Source organism: Manis javanica, chromosome 16, assembly GCF_040802235.1.
Source record: "Manis javanica isolate MJ-LG chromosome 16, MJ_LKY, whole genome shotgun sequence".
NCBI lineage: Eukaryota > Metazoa > Chordata > Mammalia > Pholidota > Manidae > Manis > Manis javanica.
The window spans coordinates 19,910,129-19,936,873 of NC_133171.1; the positions used below are offsets into that span (position 1 = coordinate 19,910,129).

The window sequence follows — 26,745 nt, forward strand, 5'->3', positions numbered from 1 at the left end:
ATTCCCCACTCCCTCATCTTCTGGCAAGCATCAGTTTGCTCTCTGTATCTATGAGTCCTTCTGTTTTTTGTTTGTTCATTCATTTTATTTTTAAAATCCCACTATAAGTGAAATCATGTGGTATTTGTCTTTCTTTGTCATACTTATTTCACTTAGCATGATATCCTTCAAGTTCATCCATTCTGTTGCAAATGGCAAGATTTCTTTCCTTTTCCACTGTATGTATATGTACCAGATGGTCTTTATTCATTCCTCTTTCAATGGACATTTAGGTGCTTCCATATTTTGGCTATTGTAAGTAATGTTGTGGTGAAGATGGGGGTGCATATGTCTTCTTAAATTAGCATTTTTATTTTCTTCAGCTAAATACCCAGAAGTGGAATTGTTGGATCATATGGTATTTCTATTTTTAATTTTTTTGAGGAACCTCCATACTGTTTTCCACAGTGGCTGCACTAATTCACATTCCCATCAAAAGTGCATGAGGGTTCCCTCTTCTCTACATCCTTGCTGACATTTGTTATTTCTTGTCTTTTTCATAATAGCCATTCTGACAAGTGTGAGGTAGCATCTCACTCTGGTTTTGATTTGCACTTCCCTGCTGGGTTAGTAATATTAAGCATCTTTTCATCTATCCATTGGCCATTTGTGTGTCTTCTTTGGAAAATGTCTGTTCAGGTCCTCAACCCAATTTTTCATAGACATTTTTAATATTGAGCTGTGTGAGTTCTTCATATATCTGGGTCTATGTATAGATCCTTTATTGATATACCATTTGTGAGTATCTCCTTGACTCAGCAGGCTGCTTTTCACCTTGTTGATGGTTTCCCTCGCTGTGCAAAAGCTTTTTAGTTTGATGCAGTCCCATTTGTTTAGTTTTTGCTTCTGTTGTCCTCAACTGAGGAGACGGATCCAAAAAAATACTGCTAAGACCCAGATCAGAAAGCTTACTGCCTATGTTTTCTTCTAAAAGTTTTATGGTTTCTGGTCCTATGTTTAAGTATTTAATCCATTTTGAATTTATTTTTGTATACAGTATAAGAGAATCATCCATTTTCATTCTTTTGCATGTAGTTAACTAGTTTTCCAAACACCACCTATTTCAGAGACTGTCTTTGCCCCACTGAATATTCTTGGCCCCTTTGTCATAGATTAATTGACTATTTAGGCGTGGATTTGTTTTGGGGCTGTCTATTCTATTCTATTGATCTATGTGTCTGTTTTTGTGCCACTACCATACTGTTTTGATTATTATAGCTTTGTAGAATAGTTTGAAATCTGGCCCGCAATACCTCCAGTTTTGTTCTTTCCCCAGATTGCTTTGGCTGTTTGGTGTCTTCTGTAATTCCACACAAAATTTTAGGGTTCCTTGCTCTAGTTCTACAAAAAATGTCATTGGTATTTTGATCGTGATGGTACTGAATGTGTAGATTGCTTGGGGCAGGATGGACATTATAACAGTATTAATTCTCCAATCCATGAGCAAGCAGAGAATTTTTCATTTACTTGTGACATCTTCAGTTTCTTTCATCAGTGTCTCACAGTTTTCAGAGTACAAGTCTTTCACTTCCTTGGGTAAATTTATTCCTAGGTATTTTATTATTGTTGATGCATTTGTAAATGGGATTGTTTTCTTAATTTCTCTTTCTGATAGTTCATTAGTGTACAGAAATGCAACAGATTTCTGTGTATTGATTTGTATCCTGCAACTTTACTGAATTAAATTATTAGTTCTAATAGTTTTTTGCAGAGGCTTTAGGGTTTTCTGTGTATAGTAGCATGTCATCTGCCAATAGGGACAGTTTTACTTCTTCCTTTCCAATTTGGATGCCTTCTTATTTCTTTTTCTTAACTAATTGCAATGGCTAGGATTGCCATTACTACGTTGAAAAAAAGTGGTGAGAATAGAGAGAAATGACTACTTTTTGTTATTCCACTTCATTCACATGTTTTGGCATGTGACAAATTTTCAAAAATATTTTCTGAAATGAACACTTTAATCTTGTTTCTTACTTTTCTCATTACTTCTTATCCAAGGATTTTTTTTTATATCGAGGAAAAAGTGATTGAAGTCAAACCAAGATTTGTGGACCATTTACATTTAAAATCATGTATTCAGCGATCATCAACATAATAAGGCTCATGAATGTTTAAATGAGGATATGTTTTCTATATTGGTACCATCTCCTCTTCTATTTGTCACAGTTGTGTATTGCTGGGATTATATTGCTCAAAATCTCAAATTTTGGATATTCCTCTGTGAGGAATAGAGAATTTTCCAATTTTATTGTTCTAGAGGCCATTATGACCTTATAAATGTAACGCTCTGAGCTGCATGAATGTCTATCTTGAGTCAAAGTTTATATTTTCAGTGGTTCAGAAGGACTTCTGTCAATTTCTAATGACCACATTTCCAAAAAGAAGACTATGAAATACCATTTTCCACAGCTTTGATATAAATAGAGCGACTGCACTTCTCCCAGCTATGACAGCATAGCAGTGCCATCCTCATCTATGACCAGCCTTGCAGAGTCAACTAAATTATATTTGCTGTGGGAACAGTAATTTGGAATTGCTTTACTTTTGTAGTTAAAATTGCAGCTCAGAGGCAATATTAACAATATTTTTGTATTATCCCAAGGTGAACACTATCATTAGCCTTTTTACTTTTCCTAGAAAGAACACTTAGCCTGTTGTTAACAGAGCAATTTTCTGACAGGTCTGATTAGTGAAGATAGCCAATTTCATTAATTAGTCTTTTCCCCAAATGTCTTTTCACTTAACAACAAAGGTGGAGGTTGGAGTAGAGAATGGCTGAACACCTACATACCTGCTCCAAATCTCTTTCGGTCTGCTTATGTAGACAAATAAGGATTCGGCTATGTACTTATTCTTCCAGCTCCCTGAACTCTGGGTATAATTAGCAGGTGCTAAAACACATTCACTTTAGCTTCATCAGTCATGTTTCAAAGGAAAATCCACCTTTGAGGTATTCCAATCCACCTGCTTCTTCTGGAAAGTTCCATGAGTCCCCTCAACCAGAGAGCAACCTATTTAGGAGCAATTTTACTGAACCTGCTGAGTTCTGATAACTTGAAAGGGAGAATTTGACTCACTCTGGTGGTTCAAAACATTGTGAAAGAAAAACTCAAACGTAGGGATTTTTCAGTAACAAATAGTTAAGGGTTTTTGCTGAGCTTGTCCATCACATGGTGTGCAGGGTTCAGAGGGCCTCAGTGACCTTTTTTGGCTGTACATGCACATCTGCCTGTGAGCATGTATGTGCAGAGAGGAAAGAGACAGTTTCGGTAAAAGTCCAGACAATGCATTTAAAAAAAAATTCTATCAACTATCACAGGCAATTGGGGTTTTTGGACAGAAACATTGGTGGACCATCTTGTTCTGTGGTCTTAGGTGAGTGAGTAGGAGAATGAATTTTGATAATCAGTTTAAAGCAAACCTTGGGACAAGAGAGATACCAGCTAAATATGATTTATTTCCATCTAATCCCCTCAGGGGAGAACTGGCTCCCTGGGGAAGCCCAGTTGATCTCTGAATACTCATCTAAGCTTTGCACTGTTTTCACTGGAAAGAGCACAAATCACAAAGCACTATGTGCATGACAAAATGAACAAGTTCAACTGGGGGAAAGGACACAGGCAAGACCTGGAGGGGACACAAAAAGCATCCAGCAAGGGTACCCATGCCAAAGACATTCTCAGAGCTTTTGAAACTGCATTAGCCTCCTTGAGAAGCCGACTCCAAAGGAAAGGGGTGCCTCCTCCCCGGAGTAAGGCCGGGGGCCGGGCATCTGCCCGCCAGGCGCGCTGTGTGAGCCCTGGGAAGACCTCTCAGTGAGCCTTTGTCTCTTTTTTCCTTACTGAGCCTGGCTACATGCTTATCAATTTCATTGATCTTTTCAAAGAATCAGTTTTTTTGTTTCATTGATTTTTCTCTATTGATTTCAATTTTATTGATTTGGCTCTAATTCTTATTACTACTTTTCTTCTTTTTCTAGATTCTAAGGTGGAAACTTGAATTATTGATTTTAGATCTTTCTTTTTCTCTAGTATACTCATTAAATACTATAAATTTCCCTTTCAACACTGTATTCACTGCATTCCAAAATTTTGATCTTACGTTTTCATTTTCACTGAGTTCAAAGTAGTTTTCGATATATAACTGACATATAAGATTAGTCTCAGGGGTATAATGTGATTTGATATTTGCATATATTGCAGAATGATCACCACGATAAGTCTAGTTAATACCTGAATTCAAAATATTTTTAAGTTTCTTCTTTGACTCATTGGTCATTTATAAATGCTGTTTAATCTCACATATTTTGGGATGTTCCAGTTACTGTTCTGTCATTGATCTCTGATTTAATTCTGTTGCAGTCTGAGAGCAGCCATTGTATGAGTTCTATTCTTATTAATTTGTTAAGATGTGTTTTACATCTCAGAATGTGATCTATCTTCATGAATGTTACATGTGAACTTGAGAAAAAAAATGTATATCCTGAGTTGTTGGGTAGTCTCTAGATGTCCATTACATCCTGTTGATTGATGGTATGTTGAGTTCAATCACACCCTTACTGACTTTCTGCCTGCTGAATCTGTCCATTTCCAAGAGGCGGTGCTGAAGTCTCTGACTATGATAGCAGGTTATTAATGTCTTGCAGTTCTGTCAGGTTAGTACTCTGTTGTCAGGCACATTCACATAAAGAACTGTTAAGTCTTCTTGGAGAACTGACCCCTTTATCATATGCATTGCCCTTCTTTAACCCCAAGAACTTTCCTTAGTTGGCACTCTGCTCTGTCTGAAATTAGTGTAGCTATTCCTGCTTTCTTTTGATTAGTGTTAGTATGGTATACTTTTCTGCATCCATTTACTTTTAATCTCTGGGTGTCTTTATATTTAAAGTGTTTTTCTTGTAGGTAATGCAGTTTTTGAATCTCACTGACAATGTTTATCTTTTAATTGGGGCATTTAGACCTTTACATTCAAAGTGATTATTGATACAGTTGGATTAATATCTATATATTCTTTACTATTTCCTATCTCTTTTGCCTCTGTTATTTATTCCTATTTTTGTCTTTCACTCTTTTTCTGCCTTTTGTTGTTTTAATTGAGCATTTTATATAATTCCATTTTCTCTCCTTTGTTAGTATACCAGTTATATATATATTTTTTTATTACTTTTTAAGTGGTTGTCCTAGCGTTTGCAATATACATTTACAGCAATCCAAGTCCACTTTCAAATTACAATATACTACTTCACAGTACTGTAAGTGCCCTGTAAGAAATCTTAGTCCCTTCCTCCTGTCCCTTGTATCATTGCTGTCATTCATACACACTAAGCATATGATACATTCATAAGCATAAATAATCAATACACTGTTTCTATTATTATTTTGAACAAATTATCTGTTAGGTTCTCAACTAAAAGTATGGAAAATAAAAGTTTTTATTTTGCCTTCACTTACTTTTCTTTGATACTCTTCGTTTCTTTATGTAGAGCCAAGTTTCTGACCAATATTGTATTCCTTCTTCCTAGAGAGCTTGTTTTAACATTTCTTGCAAGGCAGGTCCACCGGCGACAAATTCCCTCAATTTGTGTTTGTCTAAGTCTTTATTCCTCCTCCATTTTTGAAGGATAATTTCGCAGGGACAGAATTCTAAGTTGGCAGTTTTTTCTCTCAATGCTTCAAATATTTCACTCCGCTCTTTTGCTCGAGTGGTTTCTGAACAGAACGGGGTGTAACCCACCTCTATTCCTCTACAGATAAGGTGCTGTTTTCCTCTGGCTTTTTTTCAGGACTTTTTTCCCTTTATCTTTGATTTTCCACAATTTGGAAATGATATGTTGAGGCATAGTTTTCTGTTCATTTATCCTGCTTGGTGTACTTTGAGCTTCGTGGATCTGCAGTTTTATGTCTGACATTTTGGGAGAAATTCTCAGGTATTTCAAACATTCTCTTCTCTTCCTTTCTTTCTTCTCCACCTGGGACCCCCACTCATACATGTTACACCTTTTGTAGTTGCCTTCCTGTCCTTGGATATAATGTGTGTGCATGTGTGTCTTTGTTCTCCTTGTTTTAACAATATCTAAAACTCTAAATCTTAAATATTTTGAAGATTCTGTTACTATATCCCCTGGCTCAGAGATTATTTCCTCAGTCATGTCCCATCTACTAATAAGCCCACCAGAGCCATTCTTCATTTCTGTTACAATGTTTTTATCTTTACCGTTTCTTCTGAGTTCTTTCTCAGGATTTGCATTTCTCTGCTTGCACTGTTCATCTGTTCCCACATGCTGTTCACTTCATCCATTCCTGCCCTGAGCATATTAACCATAGTTGTTTTAAATCCCCAGCTTGATAATTCTAATATCTCTGCCATATCTTGTTCTGATGTTTGCTTTGTCTCTTCAAATTTTGTTTTTTACATGTTGGTATGCCTTTTAATTTTTTCTTGACAGCTGGACATGAAGTAGTGGATAAAAGGCACTGCTGCAAATAGGGCTGTAGTAATGCCGCGGTGAGGCCTGAGGGGAGGGGTAACACACTTTACTCCGTGACTGGGTCTCGCTCTAGTGAGCCTGTGTTTACGGGATGGCGAGCGTGGGCTCGAGCCGGGTATTTCCCTTCTCCGCGTGGAAGGCTAGCGCCAGCTGGAGTTCAGTATTTCAAGTGAGTCAGGCTCTGATAACACCCCACCAGGACAGGCGCTGGTTAACTGGTCTCTGGCTTATCTCAAAATGCTTCTTTTTCTGTCCCTGCTCCCCACCCCCACCCCATGGAAATGTGAGGGAATTTTTCTCCAGTGTATACTGTGGGAATCTGGCTGCACTCCTGGAGGTCCATCCCACAACACTGTGGGTCCTCCCATGACAAGGAGCCCTGGAGGGCTTGACTGTGAGAGGTGTGTGCACAACAATTTTGACAGGTTGTCTGAGCTTCCAACAGTTTGTCGGTTACAATTCAGGTCCTTCTACCTGAGCACAGGTCCCTGGGGCAGTTTCCCTCCTGCTTCTCTGCCCGGGTAGCTGGCAGCTCCCCGTCTGCTCCTGCCTCTCTGGTTTTAGGGATGGCAGTTGGCTCTGTGACCTCCCTTCTCTTATGAATCCAAGAGGAGTTCATTGGTTTTTCGGTCTGCTTAACTCTTTTACTTGTTAGGATGGAGAAGCTCCTTTCACATGGAACCAGAAACTAGAAGTCCTTCCTCCACTTCTTTTCAAATGAGGAAAAGTTTACTTTATTTTTAGACAACACCTTGGGACTTCCATCCCAGCTTCATTCTCTTGGCCACAGAGCATCTCCTGCCTTCAAGGCGCCAGCTGAGATGATGAGGCCAATCATTGTCCAGGCAGGTAAAATGCAGGTAAAAGCATCACCTGCCTTTTCACATATGCATGTGGGGCTGTGGATAAGATGGGTGGGGGTTATGAACATGCAGAGGTGTTATTATTCCCTATGTGGGAGGGGTTTAGGGGCAGGTATCTGGTGGAAAGGATGGTGGGACTGTGGTGATGGAGGGTCACTTAGAGACTCTGTGGTAAGTCCCCTATTTTTACTTGGATTGTTTCTGTTTGTTAAAAACAGCAATGCCCTCTAAAGACGCTTTTATCCTCACTACATGAGATTTTATTCTTGGTGCACAGTATTGTTTTTATGATATTTATCTGGGGTGCTTGGAGGTGCTTGGGAGATCAGTGGGGTGGGGGCACCAAAACAGGCATGGACACCGACCCCATGATGCTGCCGGCAGCCCAGAATGAAGCGCACGAATAGAGGACGTTTCTTCGCTGGGCCTGCCTGAGTTCCCACGGACTTTTGCCTACTTTGTGTAAGTTTGGGAAACAGCTGTCTCCCTCCCCAGCGGGCCGCCAGGAAAACAGCACAGGGAAGCAAGTCCGAAGCGCCATTAACAGGGATGTGTGTACATCTGCTTGTGCCAGAACTTGTTCTGAGAGCAAAATCTGTTTTGTCAGTAATGCAGTGTAAAGCTAAAAGCTAAGAAAGGAGAAACCGGATCGATCGTTTGTTGTGGAACCTGGAATTGCAGCGGTGCAGGCCAAGGGCCAAGCTTTGCTGAACTATGACCGGCCTCGTCATCCCAGTCAGCAGGCCAGTACCTCTCCTGGACGACTTGCACCTGCCCGTGCTTAGCGCCCGTCATCTGTCCTGACACTCACGGCCGCCATGGGCCACAGCTCTCATCTTTTCTTGTCAAGGAGAAAACAGGGCTTTGAACAACGTCCTTATGAAATAAATATGCCATGATATCAACGGCCAGAATCTCTCAGTGAGATTATGAGTGGCTCTTGTTCTCTTCTTCACACATTTAGTGTCAAAGTTTTCTGCAAACACTTAAATTCTATTCTCAGACAATATCATCGTAAAGCTAGGACTGAGTAAAATATAAGTTCACTATTTAATTTGACAAACAAAATTTGTTTTCTGAGCCCCTACGGTGGGCCTAGGTGCTTGCTTGCTCCCAGAAAGACACCAGGGCGCACGGGCCGTGAGTGACAGGCGATGCGGTGCTGGTGGAGCGGACCGCAGAGATCCGGGCCTGAAAGGAGTGCGTGCTGACGTCACCGACCCATGACCGAAAATGTGAAGTTTTCCCATTTGGTTAGACAAACACAGGCAGCATTCTCATTTACAAAAGGTGGGGAGTGGTATATTCTTTTTTGAATAAAACATTTCCTTTTCTCTAGAACCCGGGAATCACATTGCTCTGTAGCCAATATTTCTCCATCCTTTCCCTGAGCACGGCCCTCTGGCCCTTCAAGACAACAGGGGTCTCTAAAGCCCGTGACTCAGCCACGACGGCCTTTTCCAATTGTCCCGTGTGTGCACAATCACATGGAGACTAGGTTTACAGTCTGACCAGGGGAGGATGCAGTAACGTCACACTCCACTTACTTAAAAACATGCTGGCAATGAGCCATTAAATCACAAAGACAAGTTAATTTAAAGATCCCAGTCTGATCAAATACTGACCAAGTCCCAGGCAATTTCAGGCTCCGCCTTTGTCAAAGCATGTCCCAAAAGGGCAAGAATTTTATATTAGGTACTTGTTATAAATTAGTATTTTTACTGTCCTTGCAGTTGACTTTTTGTTTTCCTTTCAATGATTCCACTTTCACTGGCAGGGAAAAGAGGCATGCTTATTGCACAGGGCTCAAGAGTTCTGCTGTCTGGAAAAGAAAGATGAAGAGGCAGATTGAGAATGGCAGTGTTAGACGGCTGGGCACATTTTACAAAAACAGTAATCATTCAGGCACTGATAATAAAAGAGGTTTATTCATTAATAGGACTGTTGCCTTGGCAACTTCCGATTCACATAAGTATTTACATCAGCCACAGAGCACGGTTCTGACAATAAGGAACAGCTCCATGGCGCCCTTTCTACATCCAAGCCTGGAATCTTCTCTTTCAGCTCAGCGCCACTGCTGGTCTCAGCTCCAGTGACCTCAACACCCCACCAACCCCATCCAAAACATGTCACATCCAGGCCCAAAGGCAGGGTTCAAACGAATCTCTTGGTATATCAAATAGATCAAAGGTAGAGCCAATAAGTGGTTTTCTTTTGCAGAAAAGATAATTTACAGAGGAGAATATAGCTTTGCTTTTATTTTCCTGCTCATCCAGCACAGAGCAAAGATTTTTTAAAGAATCAATGTCATGAATATTAATATGCATTCAAATTGTGCATTGTTTACCTAAATTCTTGTTTTCCTAGTTCGTAATTACCACCAAATGGCCTAAAGCACTTTTGGATAGTGGGAGAGTATGAATCAGTGCCATGTGTGTGTAGGGTGTGGTGAGAAAGGGCAGGGGGGACAATAAATACTAAGGGGTGCTTGCCGCTGACCTTTCCTTGCAATTCTGGGAATTATCTTTGAGAAAATAATTGTAGAATTATAAAACAATGCTTGTATAGATCCACTGCAATTGCATCTCTAACAGGAGAAATATTGACAACAAGTCAAATGTCACTAATTTTTGGGATGATTATAAGTAATGCTAAATGGCCAGCCTGGAGGAACAGGCCCAGAGTGAGGCCAGCGAGGAGCCCAGTGTTCCCTGTAGGGTCACACCGCAGGGCCTCACCTGTGTAATCTTCTTATATGTACACTATTTCCCCTATATACAATTTCATTGTTTAAACCAATCATGGGAACCACGTGGTGAAACACTATGCAGTCATTAAAAGTGATAATGTAGACCTCGACTTACTGACATGGAAAGAGGCCCAGAACATATGGTCTAAGTTAAACCACCAGGTTACAAAAATGGAATGTGCCAAAAAGTATACAAAACCTATAATATAAAACCAATCACATATTTTAAAAAACTAAAGATAGAGCTCTTCTGAATAATTACTACAATTTATATAAAAAATATTTGAAAGAGTTAAAAACACTTGAGTGTTTCTCAAGGCATGCAAATAGGTAAAGAAAGAAAACACCATTTATGTTTAAATCCATTTGCTTTTCTGACACATATGAATATTGCTACAGGTTTGTATTCTGAACAAAACCATTCTCCTAAATTAACTCTATTTTTAATTCAATCATTATGTAGCTACAAAACACTTGCTAGATTGGCCCCTCTCCAAATTCTCTAACTTGTTTTTCTAACACTTAAGGAATCCAAAGCATTTTATCAACATGTTTAAACCAAATCTTTTGATTTAGGAAGCCAGAGCTGCTTCAGGGTTGATGAATCTTGTGTCTACGCACGTAAAGGACGCTCGGCTGCTCCAAGACCACTCCAGAAAATTAGAGACAGCAAGGCAGTCCTCCAGCACACTGTGACACTAAACACGGTCCTTTCACTTGTGTGATTCACACCATACTCTTAATTAACTTTCATGCACGTGCATATGTCTGCATCTCCAATAGTAATATGCTTTTAAGGACTAGACCATTGGGTGTCTACACAGAAGGGCCTTTATCACAACAGAATCTCAGTAACTACTGTTTAACAACGAATGACTGAAATTATTGTAAAGCAGTGGGTGTAACAGAGAAACCCTGAGCTGCAGATCTTTAGATAGGCCTGAGCTAGAATCCAGCCCCAGCCCTTACTGGATGCATGGCCATAAGCAAGTCACCAAACTTTTCTGGGGCTTGGCTTCTTATCTCCAGGGTCACCCACCTCATCGCCTTCTCCTGACGATCAGTGATGTGTGTTGGCAGCTGTGCAAAGAGCCTGACGCAGAGCAGGCCGCCAGTGAATGTTCCCTCTCATTCCCTTCCTTACAACCGCTGCTCTTACTAATATGGAAAATGGGAATAAGGCAGGGAAATAAATTAGATCTCTTGCAACTACAACATCTAGCTAAGAAGCAGATTTTGTTCATTCATCACCCAGTCTACCTAGCTTTAATCCACCTAGACAGAGATCTTACTATGAACACTCAAGCCAGAGAAGGTCCTTCCAGACCCGACACGAGGGTGCCCTGCAGCCAGGTGCACAGGACTGGGGGCAGCACCAGGTGTCTGCATTTCCTCTCCGCGTCTTTGCCTTTCGGCGAACTCCCTCTCAGGCAGCACCCAGAGTACAAGATTTCTTCTTCTAGTACCAAATGTTCCTTTCCTATATATCTAATGGTCACAACACACCCTTGTTGTAAAAAGTTTTAAAGACATGGGTGTTTAGGAATAAAAGGCTTTCAGTAAGCCCATCCCCCCAAAATGACCATTGTCAGAAATTCAATGAATAATAGCCTTTCAGAGTTTATTTTTAAGAAGGTCAATCTTTCTCAAGTGCATATATTACCTCTTTAGTCCCTCTTCCCCAACTCCTCCTCAGTTATCCTCACTGGATATCCTCACAACAATCTCCAAAGTTGCCCTTATAATAATTACTAAGTGTCCAAGGAGTGTAACTATACACTCATATAAAGAAAGAGAAAAACCATATCCTTGGTAGCAAAAAGTAGAAAGGAATTAGGCCCAGTATCAGCCAAAAGCATGAGCTACACAGAAATCTCCATTCATTTCTTTGTCTTTCTCTAGTTAAGCTCATTCCTGCAGGTACTCACAATTCATAATAATTCACTATTTTTCACTTTGTGCTATTGTCTTTTTTTCTGCCACATTTAGCTGAAAGCATAGTGGAAGAATTTTTTCTAGCATTTTGCATTACATAAATGCTCAAAAACCCTTCAGTAAAAGTTTTTCTTTTTAATTTCTCATCCGTCACAGACTGATACCTTTGTAAAATAAATAAATAGCCTTATTAGAAAAATTAAACGGCCAGACCTACAGAGCACAAGTCTCTTGTTCTTTTAAATTACTCAATTTAGCAGACTTAAAATTACTGTTTGACTGCTATGAAAATGATCAAAATTGAAATCATGATTTCTGTCCTTATCTCACAGTGGGCCGGCAGCAAAGTGTCTGCAGATGATGCAGGTCTGTGTCCTCCACACAGCACAAAGCTCTTCTGTGGCTTTGCACATAGAAACAGAGCCACCCAAGGCTCTCATTAAGTCGAGAACTAATTTACAAATTAACTTGGGGTGAGAGTTCCCATTTAAAAGTTTGGGACTATCTGTATTTGAACATGCTCCAAACACCTTACTACTTAAAATACTTATTTTGAAAAAGTATTTTCTGAAAAGGAAAGAATTCTACTGCAAACACATATGTGTGATAAATTATGCTTTCTTGAAGCATAATCAACATACAATGCTGTATTAGGTTCAAGTATACAAGATAGTGATTTAGTATTTATATACATTATGCAGTGGTCACCACAATAAATCTAGTTACTATGTTACTGTACAAAGTTGTTAAATATTATTGACTATCTTATGTTGTACATTATATCTCCGCGTCTTATTTATTTTATAACTGAAGATTGTACTTTCTAATCCCCTTCAGTTATTTCATCCATTCTTCCACCCCTTTCACCTCTGGCAACCACCAGTTCATTCTCTGTATCCATAGTTCTATTTCTGCCTTGTTTTGTTTGTTTTATTTTTTAGATCCCACCTAACAATGAGATCATGTTATGGTCTTTTTCTGTCTGACTTATTTCACTGAGCATGATACCCTCTAGGTCCATTCATGTCACTGCAAATGGAAAGATTTCATTCTTCTTTATGGCTGAATAGTATTCCACTGTATATATGTACCACCTCCTTAATGAGTGAAATTAATCCATTGAATACCCTGTTTTATTTTGAATCACCAAAACATCTCATGCTTGAAATATTTCTAAAAACTGGCTTGTACTGTGTTGTACAATTTATAAACAGCTATGTTTTAAACTTACAGTGTTAAACAACAATCTAAAGATAACTAGAAAGGTAAAAAATATACTAAAAGTAAGATAGCATATTTTGGATTTGCCTTATGCACACTGAGTCTGAAAACACATTTCTTACAATCAGAGTAACTCTTGGGCCAGAGCTCCCAAATATTTGACGGAGACTGTTTTTTCTTGGATCTAGCAAAATATAGCATTGTAAGGAATTCTTAGGCAAATGGCAGATCTGTTCATGTGGGCGTGACTGTCTGTATATATGTTTTGTGGGGATGGGTGTGTGGATAGAAATTACAAGATAATCTGAATGAAATCAGGTCATTTCTTGTAGACAAAGTATTAATTTTCAGACGCTGAAGCAGCCTCCAGGCAAACGAAGAATCCTGAGGCCCAGACAGAAGAAACTGAAGCGAATGTTCCGGTTACCGGCATAGTTTTAGAACGAGGGAAGGACATGGGCTTTGCAGTAGCAGGTAGCCGGACTAAATGCCGACATGGTGAACAGTTCTCTGAAAGGGAATTTCTGCGGAGAAAAGGGCTGGAGAACGGTCGCTGGTTACCCTCCAGGACTCCTGACACGCAACGAGCTGTAGATTCTCGATATGCTTTTCCATGAAGCAATGCCATTCATGTGAGACTCACTCATCAGTTTTCCCAGGGGCAGGCCAGCCGGTGGGCGCCGGAGCTCGGCCCAAGCGCAGCGGGCCTGGGCGTGCTCAGAATGCGCGCCCGTGCCCTGGGCCCTTCCTCTTTGCTTGTGCCAGTGAACACGGAACAGAAAGGGCCAACCGGGGCTGGTGGACCCAGGTGTCCTTACAGAAGCAGGAAGAAGAGCCTTCAGGCAAAAATGTGGCAGAAGCCTATTTACCGAGCAGAAGAAAAAAAGGCAGGTATCACCCTAACTGGAGAGATTCATGGAAACTGATTATTTCAGCAAAATATTTTGGTGGCATTTTATTTTTGGTAAACAGGATGCTGGTGGTCCTTCGCAGAGATGTTGAGGTTCCAAGTCCAGTGTCTTATCTGGTCCCCAAAGCTCTAAATGTGCTATGAAGCTAGAATGTTCAGTGAAAGGACAGGGTTGACATGTTTGTTCTAACACAACATCCTGAAGCTAAGGAGCGGCCACAGGGATGTCCAACGAAGGCCGGCGACTCAGCAGGACCGGGCTGCGAGTCAGAGTGGACGTTGGGTAGCAGAGTATGCGTTCCGTCCTGAGAATAAAAATCCTTCACATTCATGGGAAGAACTGATAACAGAGACTGGTCTCTCCCAGACACTCTGAGTTCTGCCGTTTTGGTGCCAGGTGCACAGTGAAGGGCGACCAGGCCAAGACAAGGCCGGTGTGGTGGGGCAGAAGCCAAGACCCACGGGGGGACAGTGCCTCTGTCCTGGAGGCCAGCATGCGCCCCGGCTGCCCACGCGGGGCTGTTCTGAGGAGACACATGGTGTGCGCACCCTCCCCCAGCCCCTGTGCCATGGCCACCCCTGCCCGCACTGGTGAAATCTGGTAAAGGCAATGGTAACAGCGCAGAGCACATGGCAGGAGGGAGGCGGCAGGGGAGAGCCACGTGCCTCTCGCTGCTGATCCATCACTCAGAAAGGGGACAGGAGCCGCCCAGAGGGTCAAAGACAGGCGTCGCCCAGCACGGTGGGCCTCAACCCTGGAGACAGATTCCTGGCTCTGCCACCAGGTCATGGAGCCCCATTCACAGCATCCCCTGCATCCCCTGACCGCTCTGGTTTGCAGTTTCCTTCTCAGTGAGAGAGAGGAAGACGGGAGGGAGGAGAAAGGAAAGGAATGGATACTGGAATGGATGCTTCTCAGATAGCTCTTTCTGTAATAAATCTGACTATTGTAACTGGGTAAGACAGTAAGAAAGGAAGTTCCTGATTTGAAGACTGTATGAAATCTGGAGACAGAATTCTTTTCAGATGCTTTTTGATCTCTGCCATGTAGAGATTGTGAAAGACATGCAAGTCCTTTGGGCCTGAGATTGCAGAAGTATTCGATGTCCACTTATAATAAGAATGAATGTTCAAATTAAAGCAATCGGCAGGAAACTGTCAGTTAATGGGAGGATCAAGTAGGCTGAATGCGAGGGGAGGGTGAAGGAGATCTGCGCAGAATGGCTGCTCTGCTGAGTCAACCCCAAACTCGTGCTTCTGATGTTTTTTTGGTGGGGGCAGGAGGGTTCCCATATAGATCCCGATTATAAAGCACCAAAAATGCAAATGGTCACTTTTTAAATGAGTGCAAATTACCCACAAATATTTTCTGAAATCAAAGGGAGACTATAGATACAATTAGTGTAAATACACAGATGTTGCTGTTATTTATTCTAGAGACAAGTCCCCATAAAGGATGCTGTGTCAACTTGTAAGAGCAAAGAGGGGACCCTGGGGGCAGCTGCAAGGCCTTCTTAGATGGAGTCTGCTTTTCTTCCCAGCCACAGTGAAGCCGGATGGCATCTCATCGCTAGTGTTCTGCACATCCTTTCCCTGACACGGTCCCCTGTGCTTGCTTCCCAAGTTGGGGTGATGGAGGTGCTCCCCCGGTGCACAGATCAGGATGCATTTCACACGGGTGAGGATGGTGCCCTATGACAAGCTTTTCGTTCGGGAAGCAAACAGCCCTGTCCCTCCTGCCTGAATGCTGAGCCACGCGAGTCGCCTGAACGGGCTGAGGAAGTCCAGGCCTTGAAGTCCTGGCATCCAGCCTCATTACCAAGGAGGCTGAGGACTAGCTCAAGGTCATGCCCCAGAAAAGCACAGCCTTTAAAATGCACACACACACTGCCAGTGCCACTTAGAGGAAGAAATACTTTGTACTTTGCCACTCTTTGAATCTGTCACCTAACCAGCGTGGCATAAAATAGACAAAACATTTGTAGATGACTTAGGTAAATGACAAAGACTAGGAGCATGTAGATTAGTGATGGTGACCCATCAGGAGTGGGGCTAAAGTAATCGGCTGAAAATGTTCACCCTGGCGCTCCTCTCTCTGAGGCTGCCCACATATTCTAGGTGTGTAACCTTTTAATCTTAAACTTTCTCTCTCCACCCATTCAGGGCACTTCTTCCTGAGGTGGCCTGTACTTTGCCTCTCTTTAGGTAACTTTAAATAAACCTTACTCTGCTTCAAAAAAAAAATGTTCATCCTTTAAAAGTCAGGGAACTCGAGGACATACTATTGTGCATGGGATTTAATCATGCTATGTTTCAGTACACTTCTCGGTTGAATTTTTTTGTCCATTTGTTCAAATTGTGGTTCTCTCATTTTTATTAAACAATTAAAAGAGTGTTTCTTTTATATCCATTTTAATCAGTAATAGGAAATAAATGCTCCAGACTTCTAGAATAATTTAAAATGTAAATTCTATATATCTCCAGGAAGGGCGTGCCTTAGGAAGAGCTCCATGATTTGCAGTTGTTTCATGACTGTCAATCATTTAGAAACAGACCTGCGATTAGTTCCATATATCATGAATAACAATAGGACAGCTTTGTTGAAAAAAAAAAAGATCACATTAGTCCATATAAGAGTAAACTATGTCTGACCAAGGGCTTGGCGTTATGTAGGCCGTTTCTAGAGGACCCTTTCCTTTGACACTGAGGACTATATTTACTCTAAACATCTATTATAAAATTATGTATTGTTTATTCTTTCTTAAAAAGGGTGCAGGCTGTGTCGGTGTTCCTGGACTGAAGAATCATTTAAATAAGCCCTTTGCTTTATGTTGCATACAAGAAGGCTTTACAGATCTAATCTTTTCTAAACCTGTTATGTTCTTCGCTTCAACAGAGCTTCCTAATTGTAGCTATTAGTTCCTCTTTTTTGTGGTCTGTTCTGTCAATAGCCTATTGAGTGTTCAGTGTTCAGTAAATTAAGCCCAACCAGCAGCCAACACATGAAGACAGACCTTAAATCATAGCCTGGCTGCCCTTATTCATTATTAGTCTTTGTGAAATAGCTTTTAAGGAGAGGGACAGGATTTAACACGATGCACATTTGTGTCATTCTCGAATTTCCATACTGTACAATCAGGTTTGTGAGGGTTTTTTTCTGGCAACAGGTGTGTTCTTGGAACAAAGTTCAGCCCCCCACTTCTGGCTTATGTGAGAAGCAGCAGCTGCAAAGCTTCGTGTCAGTGACACATGGCTCTACAAGAGAGAAAAAATAAACCACTTGCTCGATGTAATGAAGTAATGAGCACATGGACAATAGCCGCCTGTTTTCTTTGTGTCGTACAGAGTCTAAACTTTCAGATGACAAGTGTTTTTCTATTTTTCTCTCCCTACCTTCCTTCATTTTTAAAAAGCTAATCAGTGAAAAACATAAATTTCTTTAAGCCTTATGTATTCTTTATGGAGAATATTCCCACATTTGAATCATAATGTTTTCAAGTCTGATGAGTGGGGAGAAGAGAAAACTTAATAGAAATCAAGCTATAGTTTATTTATAACTCACTTTATTCTAAAAAGAATTTAAAGGAACTGTTTACTATGGAATTTGAAGAGACTTACTTAGTATGCAAATTTTTCATGTTTAGGAAAATGCAAAACTAAATATACTTATTTATAGGCCTCATTATTCTCTAATTAAAAAATGTCTTATCTAAGTTTTTGAAATATTACTAATAAGAGTTACAATGTACTGTGTACTTCAGAAGTACAATGTCAACATTAATTAATACTAAGGATAATGCTACAATAATTACTGTGATATCAATCAAGATAGCAAATATCACTCAAGAATCTCTTTTAGTGTACTGGTGGTAATATTTCATTTTAAATGTTAGTTTTCAGATCTATCATGCCTCACAATACAAGGAGCCCAGCCACTATCTTACTGCATGCAAGGTTTCTTCTAAACAAAAACATAAAGTTCAAAAACAGACCAGAGTAACTTCAGAGTTACTGTGATGCATTTGAAGTGAACATATCTTATGTGACACACTTTTCTAGAACTCACATGTATCAGAGCTTCCCCTTTTGTCAATGAGTATTTCAACAGGTATATTTAATAAAAAATGGAGGTCTTGAGAAGAATATTCCTTTTTCTTAGATGTGACGAACAAATGCAGATGCCATGGGATGAGAGAAGCAGCTGTTGAACTACAGTCCCGGACCTCTGGTACAACCCGAGCCGCCGCGCTCCTGGCAGACTGGTGTCAGGTGCTACAGATAACGTCTAATTGGCGAAGGAGTGAAGAGAAAATCCTTCTCCAGGCTTTTATTTTTTAATCCCAAACCACAACTTTATTTAAGAATAAGATTTTCTGTGAATCTATCCTGAAAATGGTTTTGCCAGGATACTCTCACTGCTGAGAAATCTGTAAGCAGATGGATCTGGAATTCAATCCGCTGTGAGAAATAAAGGCAAATGAAAAGGAAAAACCCAGTGGTATATTTCTTTTATGTTTTTAATTGGTTTGGTTATTGCATTAGATTTCCCCTCAATGCATGCTAATAATGACTAGCCTCAGGGAGAATGCTAAACATTTAAAAATGTATAAAACCTTTCTGAACCGGGAGGCTGGCCTACATATCATTAAAGTTCTCTATTATTCCAGAGCTTATCAAATACTATGACTTTGCTTTTCCTCAGGCTGCATTTTTTTTATCAATTGCAGTAAAACATGTATAACACAAAATTTACCAACTCTGCCATGTTTAAGTGAACAGTTCAGTGGTGTTGCGACCTTCACACTGTTGTACAACAGATCTCCAGAATCTGTTCTGTAGTTTAGTTTGCACTTCAAGACTAACACTCTATATTCACCAAACTAGTTCCCATTTCTCCCTCCCCCACCCCCTGGCAGCCACTATTTTACTTTCTGTTTCTATGCATTTGACTACTGGAGAGACCGCATATAAGGGGAATCCTACAGGATTTGTCTTTTAGTGACTGACTTACCTCACTTAGCATGATATCCCCAAGGTTTATCCATGTTGCGGCATGTGTCAGCGTTTACTCCTTTTTTATGGCTGAATAATATTCCCCTGTATGTATACTACCACAGTTTGCTTACCCATTCATCCATCAACAAACACACTTGGGTTGTTTCCACCTTTTGGCTATTGTGAATAATGCTGCTATGAACATGGGTGTTTAAATGTCTCTTCAAGATCCTGCTTGCAATTCTTTTAGGTATATACCCAGAAGTGGGATTCCTGGATTATATAATAATTCTATCTTTAATTTTTTGAGGTCTGCCATACACTTTTCCATACTAGTTGCATCATTTTACATTCCCACCAGCAGTGCACAGGGGTTCCAATCTCTCCATGTCTTCACCAACCCTTGTTCCTTTATGGTTTTTCAGTCATTGTCTCCACGGAGAACAGGGCAGGGGAGTACTCACATGAGTCTCCACGTCTCCAGCCAGGACCCTGCTCTTCCTTAGAAACTCGGCCACCATGCTGTTCACCAGCTTATCGAAGGCTTCCACCGAGGGCGCCACACCTTTGGAGGAAGACACTTTGTTATTTCCTAGCAGTCAGTGAAAAGCTGGCGCTGCTTTCCCACAGGTAATGTGGATGTTAATGTCATTCATGTCAATCTCCTTCCCTCTGCTGCTCATTCCCTCAATCAGTATTTATAAGCACTTCTCTATTGCTCATGAAAACAGTGTTTCCTATTTTCCATCATCCTGAGTAAATGAGCCCCTTTACCTATACAATTTCACTTACTCTCTCCCAACCTCGTGAGGTAAATGGTTTTCCTGATCACAGCTTTACTGATGCAAACCAAGCCCGTGACTTGACCACAGAAGAGGCAGATGCGAAATCTGAACCAAGCCTCATTGATCCAAGGTGTGTGTGCTTCACCCGTATTGACCTGCTGGTTGTCTAACAGCCTTGCAAACAGTTAGCAAGATTGCCCAGGACAATGAAAAGGCAATGACGAACTCTGGACAAGCAGGAAACGAATGCTGGTTCCACATACTTTGCTCCTTCCTCGCTTCCTGTGGGTGGAGAGGCAGAGGGTGGGCAAGGCAAGCTTGGGTCGCCACCTCCCCCAGGGGCTGAGTGGCCCGGCCTGGGGCGCTCTGCGTTTCTTTCCCTACCCTTCTAATTAACGGAAAAAATCTGTCAAGTTCCTGACTTCACGCCCCTAATATTGAGGAAGATCATTTTGAGAAACAGCACAACAGGCTCCTGAAGCCCAAACCCAAAGCTAGGGCTCCCCTCCCAGTGGACAGAAACAGCCCTGCCCATGAAGCTGCGGGGTGAAGCTCCTTTCCTTTCCCCTTTTTCTCAGCTGCCCGTCTCCACGGGCCCGCAGTTGTTAACAGCTCTGCACCTACGGTCTAACTTCTAAGCAGGCTGTACTGAAACTCGAGTTACCTTGAGGTTCAAAATACAGTATGTACCGACCTCTGGAACACAAAGGGGCCCAAGCCCACAGATTCCTTACGGGTCCATCTGGAAACAGATAAAGCTGTGTTTTATCTGCTGCTGTGGGAGAGGCTTGAGAGATCTCTGCTAAGTATTTAAAGTGGGAGAGAAATGTGACAGAAGCCTCTACATAGCAGAAGGTAGAGTGATAAAAGGGAGTATTTTCCAATTTCCTTTCATCATGTAGCTCTGCTCACACCTCCTCCGGGCAGCCTTTAATGACCTGTCTTTGTCCCTGGCCTGCATCTTTTGAGCATCCCTTAATCAAAGCATTTTTCAACCCTGAATAATGTTGCATCAAGACTGAAGATTCCAGAGGATTAGGGCTGTGTATAATTCATCTTAGATTTCCTTGAACCTAGCTTAGTACTCATCACTTGGCAGGCATGTAAAAATACTTCTTCAACTGTTGAACCAATTTTATCTGATTGTCAAGGGGAAAAAAATTATAAAAACACATCACACCACCAGTATCAAAAGAAGGCAGTTTTTGATCTGCATGTATTATGGATTTGCAATGGATAGGTTCCTTTTAAAAGTTTCTTTTCAAATAAAAAAATTTTTTTGACTTTAATTTTAACATTACTGTAATGTTTATTTTTAAGGTAAGAGGGTGTCTTTAAGGATTTGTTAAAAACAGAATTTAGAAAATTACCAAAGTTTACTAATTAAGAAGAAATGGAAATGATGTTTAGGATTAGTAAAATGTAGGATGGATATCAAATTCAGACATTGTATTAATTATCTTATTTACTAATAGTACTTATTACTAATCATTAGTACTATATAATAGCCTTACTGATAACACTAATAGTATCCTATTTACTAATCATCCTATTTCAAGTTGGATAAGAAATGGCTGGCTACGTTGTTCTAAAAGACTCTACTTTAACAACTCTTTTGGAGTGACCTGCTATATTAGAAAATATTTAACTACTCAAGTAACTTAATTATATGCCTTCCAATTTTGCTTGGCCTATTAATTTTCCCAGAAAAAAATTTTTTCATAAGGAAATTTGGTCTAGTACCTCTCTGAGTTGAGTGAGTTTCAAATGATTGAGGGTTTTTCTTCCCCCTTTCCTCAGCACCACCACACCATTTGCTAAGAGCTGGATTTTCACGGTATTTTATGTATTCCCAGGCTTTGTCTTTGTGGTAGCCATCGGAGAGAAACATCTTTTGATCACCTGATGCCAAAGGCATAAGGGAACAAAATTACTGAAGAGAACATGAAAATATTTTCTTACAAATAAGATTTCGGGAATCTCATATACCAACTGCATAGTTGACAAAAAGAGGCTTAAAAGGAAATCGAAGATGTGTCTCAGTGGATGTGGAAAAACTTTCAGGCTCCCTGGCAGCTCTCCTTTAAACAACACCCCCTTTCAATTCATTCAAAGCATTTTAATTTTCATTATGTTTTGGGGGGACTAGGCCGTGCATTTGCGCCCACACAGTAATTTCTGTCACTGGGCATGCAACACAGAACAGCTCCAAATACGCCTGCAATTCTAGAAGCACCAGTGCGGCTCTTGCCTGGTGAAGGCCTTTTTTTGAGGTCCCCTCTTCAAGGCTTTCCTCAGCCCCCAAAAGCCTGACAGGATTCAAAATGGGTCAGATAAGGAGGAAATGTATGTCAGACAAGAAGAGAAGTTGCCAGATTAAATACAGATAGCCCAGTTATATTTGAATTTCAAATAAACAGTGAATACATTTTCAAAGTGTGTACCATGCAGTATATCCCATACAGTATTTGCAACACTTATAACCACAAAGAAAATGCAGTTTATCTGAAATTCAAGTTTAACGGGGTGTCCTGTATTTTTATTTGCTAAGTCCACAACTTTAGACAAGAAGGAGATGGGAAATTTACCGTAGATAACTTACAGGGTTTGCCATATATGGTGTCCTTTTAAAGAAAGTAGTTAACTTTTTATGTTTGACTGTATAACTTTTTAAAATCATTTTTAAAAGCAGGGTATCAGCATGTGATTTTAAAAGTGTCCTTCGGTAGGAGCAGGCAAAGCAAATCGCTGCGATGTGATAGGCCACACGCACGTCGTATTTGACTTCACATCAGACTCACTGCCTTTGAAACTTAACTGTTCTTAAGTTCAGCGACTTGTTCTAACACTAACATCTACAGAATGTTAATTCTCTCCAATTTACATTCTAACAGAGAACATGAATTTCTTTTTGATGATTACTTAGATAATATATTTAGATATTTAGTCACTGAGTGTGGAACAGCAGTATAAACACTAAAATGGAAGAATAATGATATTTGGCGCATGGATTATGCTCTTAACAGGCACAGATATGGGTAGTTTTTGTGGGTTGAGGGTTGACACTTTTTTACCCTTTGTTTCTTTCAGAGATGGCTTGTGTCTCGTTAATGTCCTGGTCACCCATAAAGGAAGGAGCCGGGAAGCTGGAGAAGCAGACAGAACTATTTCTTGAGAGCTGAGTGATGGGGACAAAATTGAATGACCCACATACAGAACAGTAATGCCAACATTTGCAGCCCTACCTCTGTTGACGCCATTTATTTCCCCACAGTCCAGAGGACACCGGCGTGACTCTGCAGACAGCGACTCCAGTCGGCACACGACCCGCTCCAGTCTTTCCATGAGTCCCTGCATCTCTGCCATTCTAGAACAATGAGGCACAAATGCAGGCCATGTGAGAGGCACGGAGGATTAGCAAGCTGACACCATCTCACTTAACAGCAGCAGGAAGGAAAATAAAAATTACTCGGACTGGATTTAATTACCTGACCTCTCCATGTCAGAAAACATGTGAAATTCAAAAGAACATAGAATTTGGAACAAAAAAACACCCGACAAATGAAATTGAGCTTATTTACTGCTCCATTCAATCACTTTTACCAGCTCATATGCAATCACAAGTATTCACTTTACAGCATCATCACATGTCCCCACAGATGTTTCTTTGTGCTATGACAGGGGCTATGTCTGGCACTTACTTAAAAGACCGTGAACGAATATCTCACAATTATATTGCCAACTTTTATCCTGCAAAGTAGTGGGAGCATATTCTATTTCCAATAATTCTTTCTGTTTAAGTATAATTCCAGGGGACACTGGACTCATTGATAACCCTTGTTTACTCAGTTACCTTAAACCGACTAGGAACAAGGAGCGTCTGAAACTGTGTAACGTTTAGCAGGCAAGCAGGCCACCACCTCCAAGAGCTAATTATCTTCTACTTATCTCGGCTTCCAGTGTTTCTGTCGCCGAATTGTTTTAAATGAGCTATTCTGAATGGCAGAGATATTAATTTAAAATATTAACAGGGGACATTTCCTTTTGCTGCCCGTTATTGTGAGACAAAATTTAGTTTAAGGTGGGATGGTTTTGGAGACACTGACCTTCTGTTACCCAGCACTCTTGGCTGGGATAAATTGGGTTTGAAGCTGACTAAGGGATTGGGGATAAAAGTGGGAGTGGTACCATCCTTCCTGCTTCTAAACAGATCTTAGAGAGCTACGCTGAGCATTCACAAGGTGGATGCCTCCATGTTATCGGCCCTGGAATGTCAGGTTATTGGGGCAGCCTCGGAGGGAGTGGACCCAGTTGAATCTGGCCAGGTTCACGAGACCCAGCTTATAGGTGCTGTCTCTCTGATCACACCGGCCTTGGACAAGCGGTTGGCAAAATCAGGCTGTGGCCTCGGAGAGAATAAAACATGCCTCCGCTTCATCAGTGTCTGTTTTCACTCTTCCCGAGCATCGCTTCGAGCCAAAGAGGACTGGCAGGCCCCTGCGGCACGCAGTGCCGACCCAGAGCGTGGGTTAAATTTTATTGCTCTAAGATGTGCAATATTGTTTATTTCTGCTGGGAACTAGGTAATGCATTTCTCCTCTGTATTTTCTATTTTGTTAGCTTTGAGCTTAAACATAACAACAATGTGCCACTGCCGTTGTGGAAAGCAAGGTTACACTTATCCAAATGTGTGGATAGCTCTGTCCTTCTGTGTCCAAATGTCAGATGGTCATTAGTTACGGGTGGGGGAGTTCACTGTCTATTTTGGAAAGTCATCTCCTCTGAAACTGCCAGCAGCTACTCTTTCAAAATATGGAGCAGTGTTCTCTGCACGGCTGAAATCAGCATCTAATCCCAGGGGGATTCAAAATTAGAAGTTTCTCATCTATTCTTTTTCTCTTAACGTCAGGGCTTTTGCTTCCATCACAGTTGAAAAAGAAGGGGCAGGGGGAGACGAGATTCCACTGAACCTTTACTAGTAATCTTGCAAGGGAACTGGGTATCCTGTAGTTGGGTGAAGGCCGCTGGAGAAATGATACAAGCTCCTCAAGCCATTTATAGTTGCCTGTGGGTTCACAGTTACCTATGCTCCCTGCTACTCAGCTTGCCAAATGTTGCCACCACAGACCCAGTGCATGCTGGAGAGATGTTTGCTTTGTTGGCACCTCCCTGTGCCCCAAGAGAAAAGCACCAGCCACCGGCCGCGGCTCCCAGAGCCCTTTGGGGAAGGCCTGTTCCATTTCACCCTAAGGACCTCTGTCCCTCACTGTGGCTTAATCAGCCTCCCTGACAAGACTCAAACTCACGCTATGTAACAGCGCTCCTACGCTGAAAGACAACAGGGGCTGGCTCACGACGTGCAAGGCTGGGCAGACTGGTGTGGAATGCAGGCTAAAGGCCAGTCAGATGTCACTCCGCGTAAAGTCACAATGAACTGAAGTCTAACCACAGCCTCTTAAGAGGTCAAAACACAGCTAATGGAAGGAAGCTGGAAAGATGCCTCTGGGTTTAAATTTTAGAACAGTTTCTAAGAGAAACAGAAGAACAAATAAAGGAAAAATACACCAGGATATCAAAAGTACGGGTTAGCTTTCCCAGGGAGAATGACAGGGGCTCAGATGGCTGTGAGCTCATCTCCCCAAACCACACACACACACTTCTCCCCACGTGTGCCCTCAGCTGCTGTCCTAGCTCTCAAGAATGAAGAGAGAACAGGGAGGCGGATGCCCCAAATTCTTCCCAGGCAACCCCTTTCCCCTTGGTTTTTCAAAGTGGGTTTAGCCAAGTTTGGAGGAGGAGGTGGGAGCGAGGAATTAAGAGTTAGGCTGAGGGCGGGGATGGAGCGGCCCAGGCAGATGCAGGCGGCGAGGTCAGGGTAAGCGATGAGGCAGAGCCACGTGGACCGTCAGGACGCCGGCAGGGAAGGGGCAGCAGCAGGACCGTTGCCGGAAAATGTTCTGAGAATCAGATAAGAAGCAGGGAGGAGCCAGATACACCGCTGCAGGATCGAGACCAGGTCAGCTCTAACCTGGCGCCCAGATTCTCTGGTTATCCTGTCCGGGCAGAAGGCGGCCCCAGCTGACGTCCTCTACAGCCTACGGCCCATAGAGGGTCACACCGATATCTGACCAGGGTGGGAGAGGGTGTGGAGGGAAAACGGGGGAGGAACATAGAGTTTCATGATTTTCTCTTTCTAAAAGTCTGTTTTAGGGAATTTTACTTGAGGCTAATCCTAATTCCTTGTTTTATATTAATTTTTTGAGCATTCCTTTTTGAGTTTCTTTATAGTGAGAAGTATACACATCCCTCTTGTCATTTTTTTTCTTATTTGAATTTCCCCCTCACTTTTCCTTTTTTAAAGTTTGATTTCTTAAATTTTCATCAAAGCTAAATGTGCACAGAGTCAAGCGTTCTACAAGTCTTATAGCAACAGTCTCTCGACTGCTTGCTCCATGTTGGGACTGAGACTCAACCATTTTCAATTATTGTAGCTTTTTCTTTAGTGATTACCTCCTTATCTCTACACACATGCTTCGAGCTCTATGTCTGGCTTGTTTTTCTTCAGTGTTAGGCATTATCGATTGAGTTCCCAGCAAAAACACGAGGGTTTACTTTTCTCTTACCTGGTCCCCACAACCACATACACTCATATTTCCTTCTGTCTCATCCTCCCAAAACTGTTATGTCACAATTTGGGAGTGAGCAGTAATCAGTATTAACACAATTATGACCAGTCACAGCTGAGTTATAGGGATATTAAA

The 26,745-nt window shown here is 41.4% G+C and overlaps 1 protein-coding gene across 5 annotated transcripts in view; it reads right to left on the reverse strand.

Moving 5' to 3' along the window:
• Positions 1–26,745, reverse strand: part of CAP2 (cyclase associated actin cytoskeleton regulatory protein 2) — a 117,488-nt gene that overhangs the window by 72,793 nt on the left and 17,950 nt on the right. For all 5 annotated transcript variants that reach the window (XM_036994274.2, XM_036994271.2, XM_036994273.2 and 2 more), the window contains 2 exons: positions 23,230–23,351; positions 19,664–19,764 (listed from right to left, as the gene is read on the reverse strand). In XM_036994274.2, the coding sequence (XP_036850169.2) occupies positions 19,664–19,764; positions 23,230–23,350 (222 nt within the window). In that variant the 5' untranslated portion in view covers position 23,351. The remainder of the gene's footprint in view (positions 1–19,663; positions 19,765–23,229; positions 23,352–26,745) is intronic.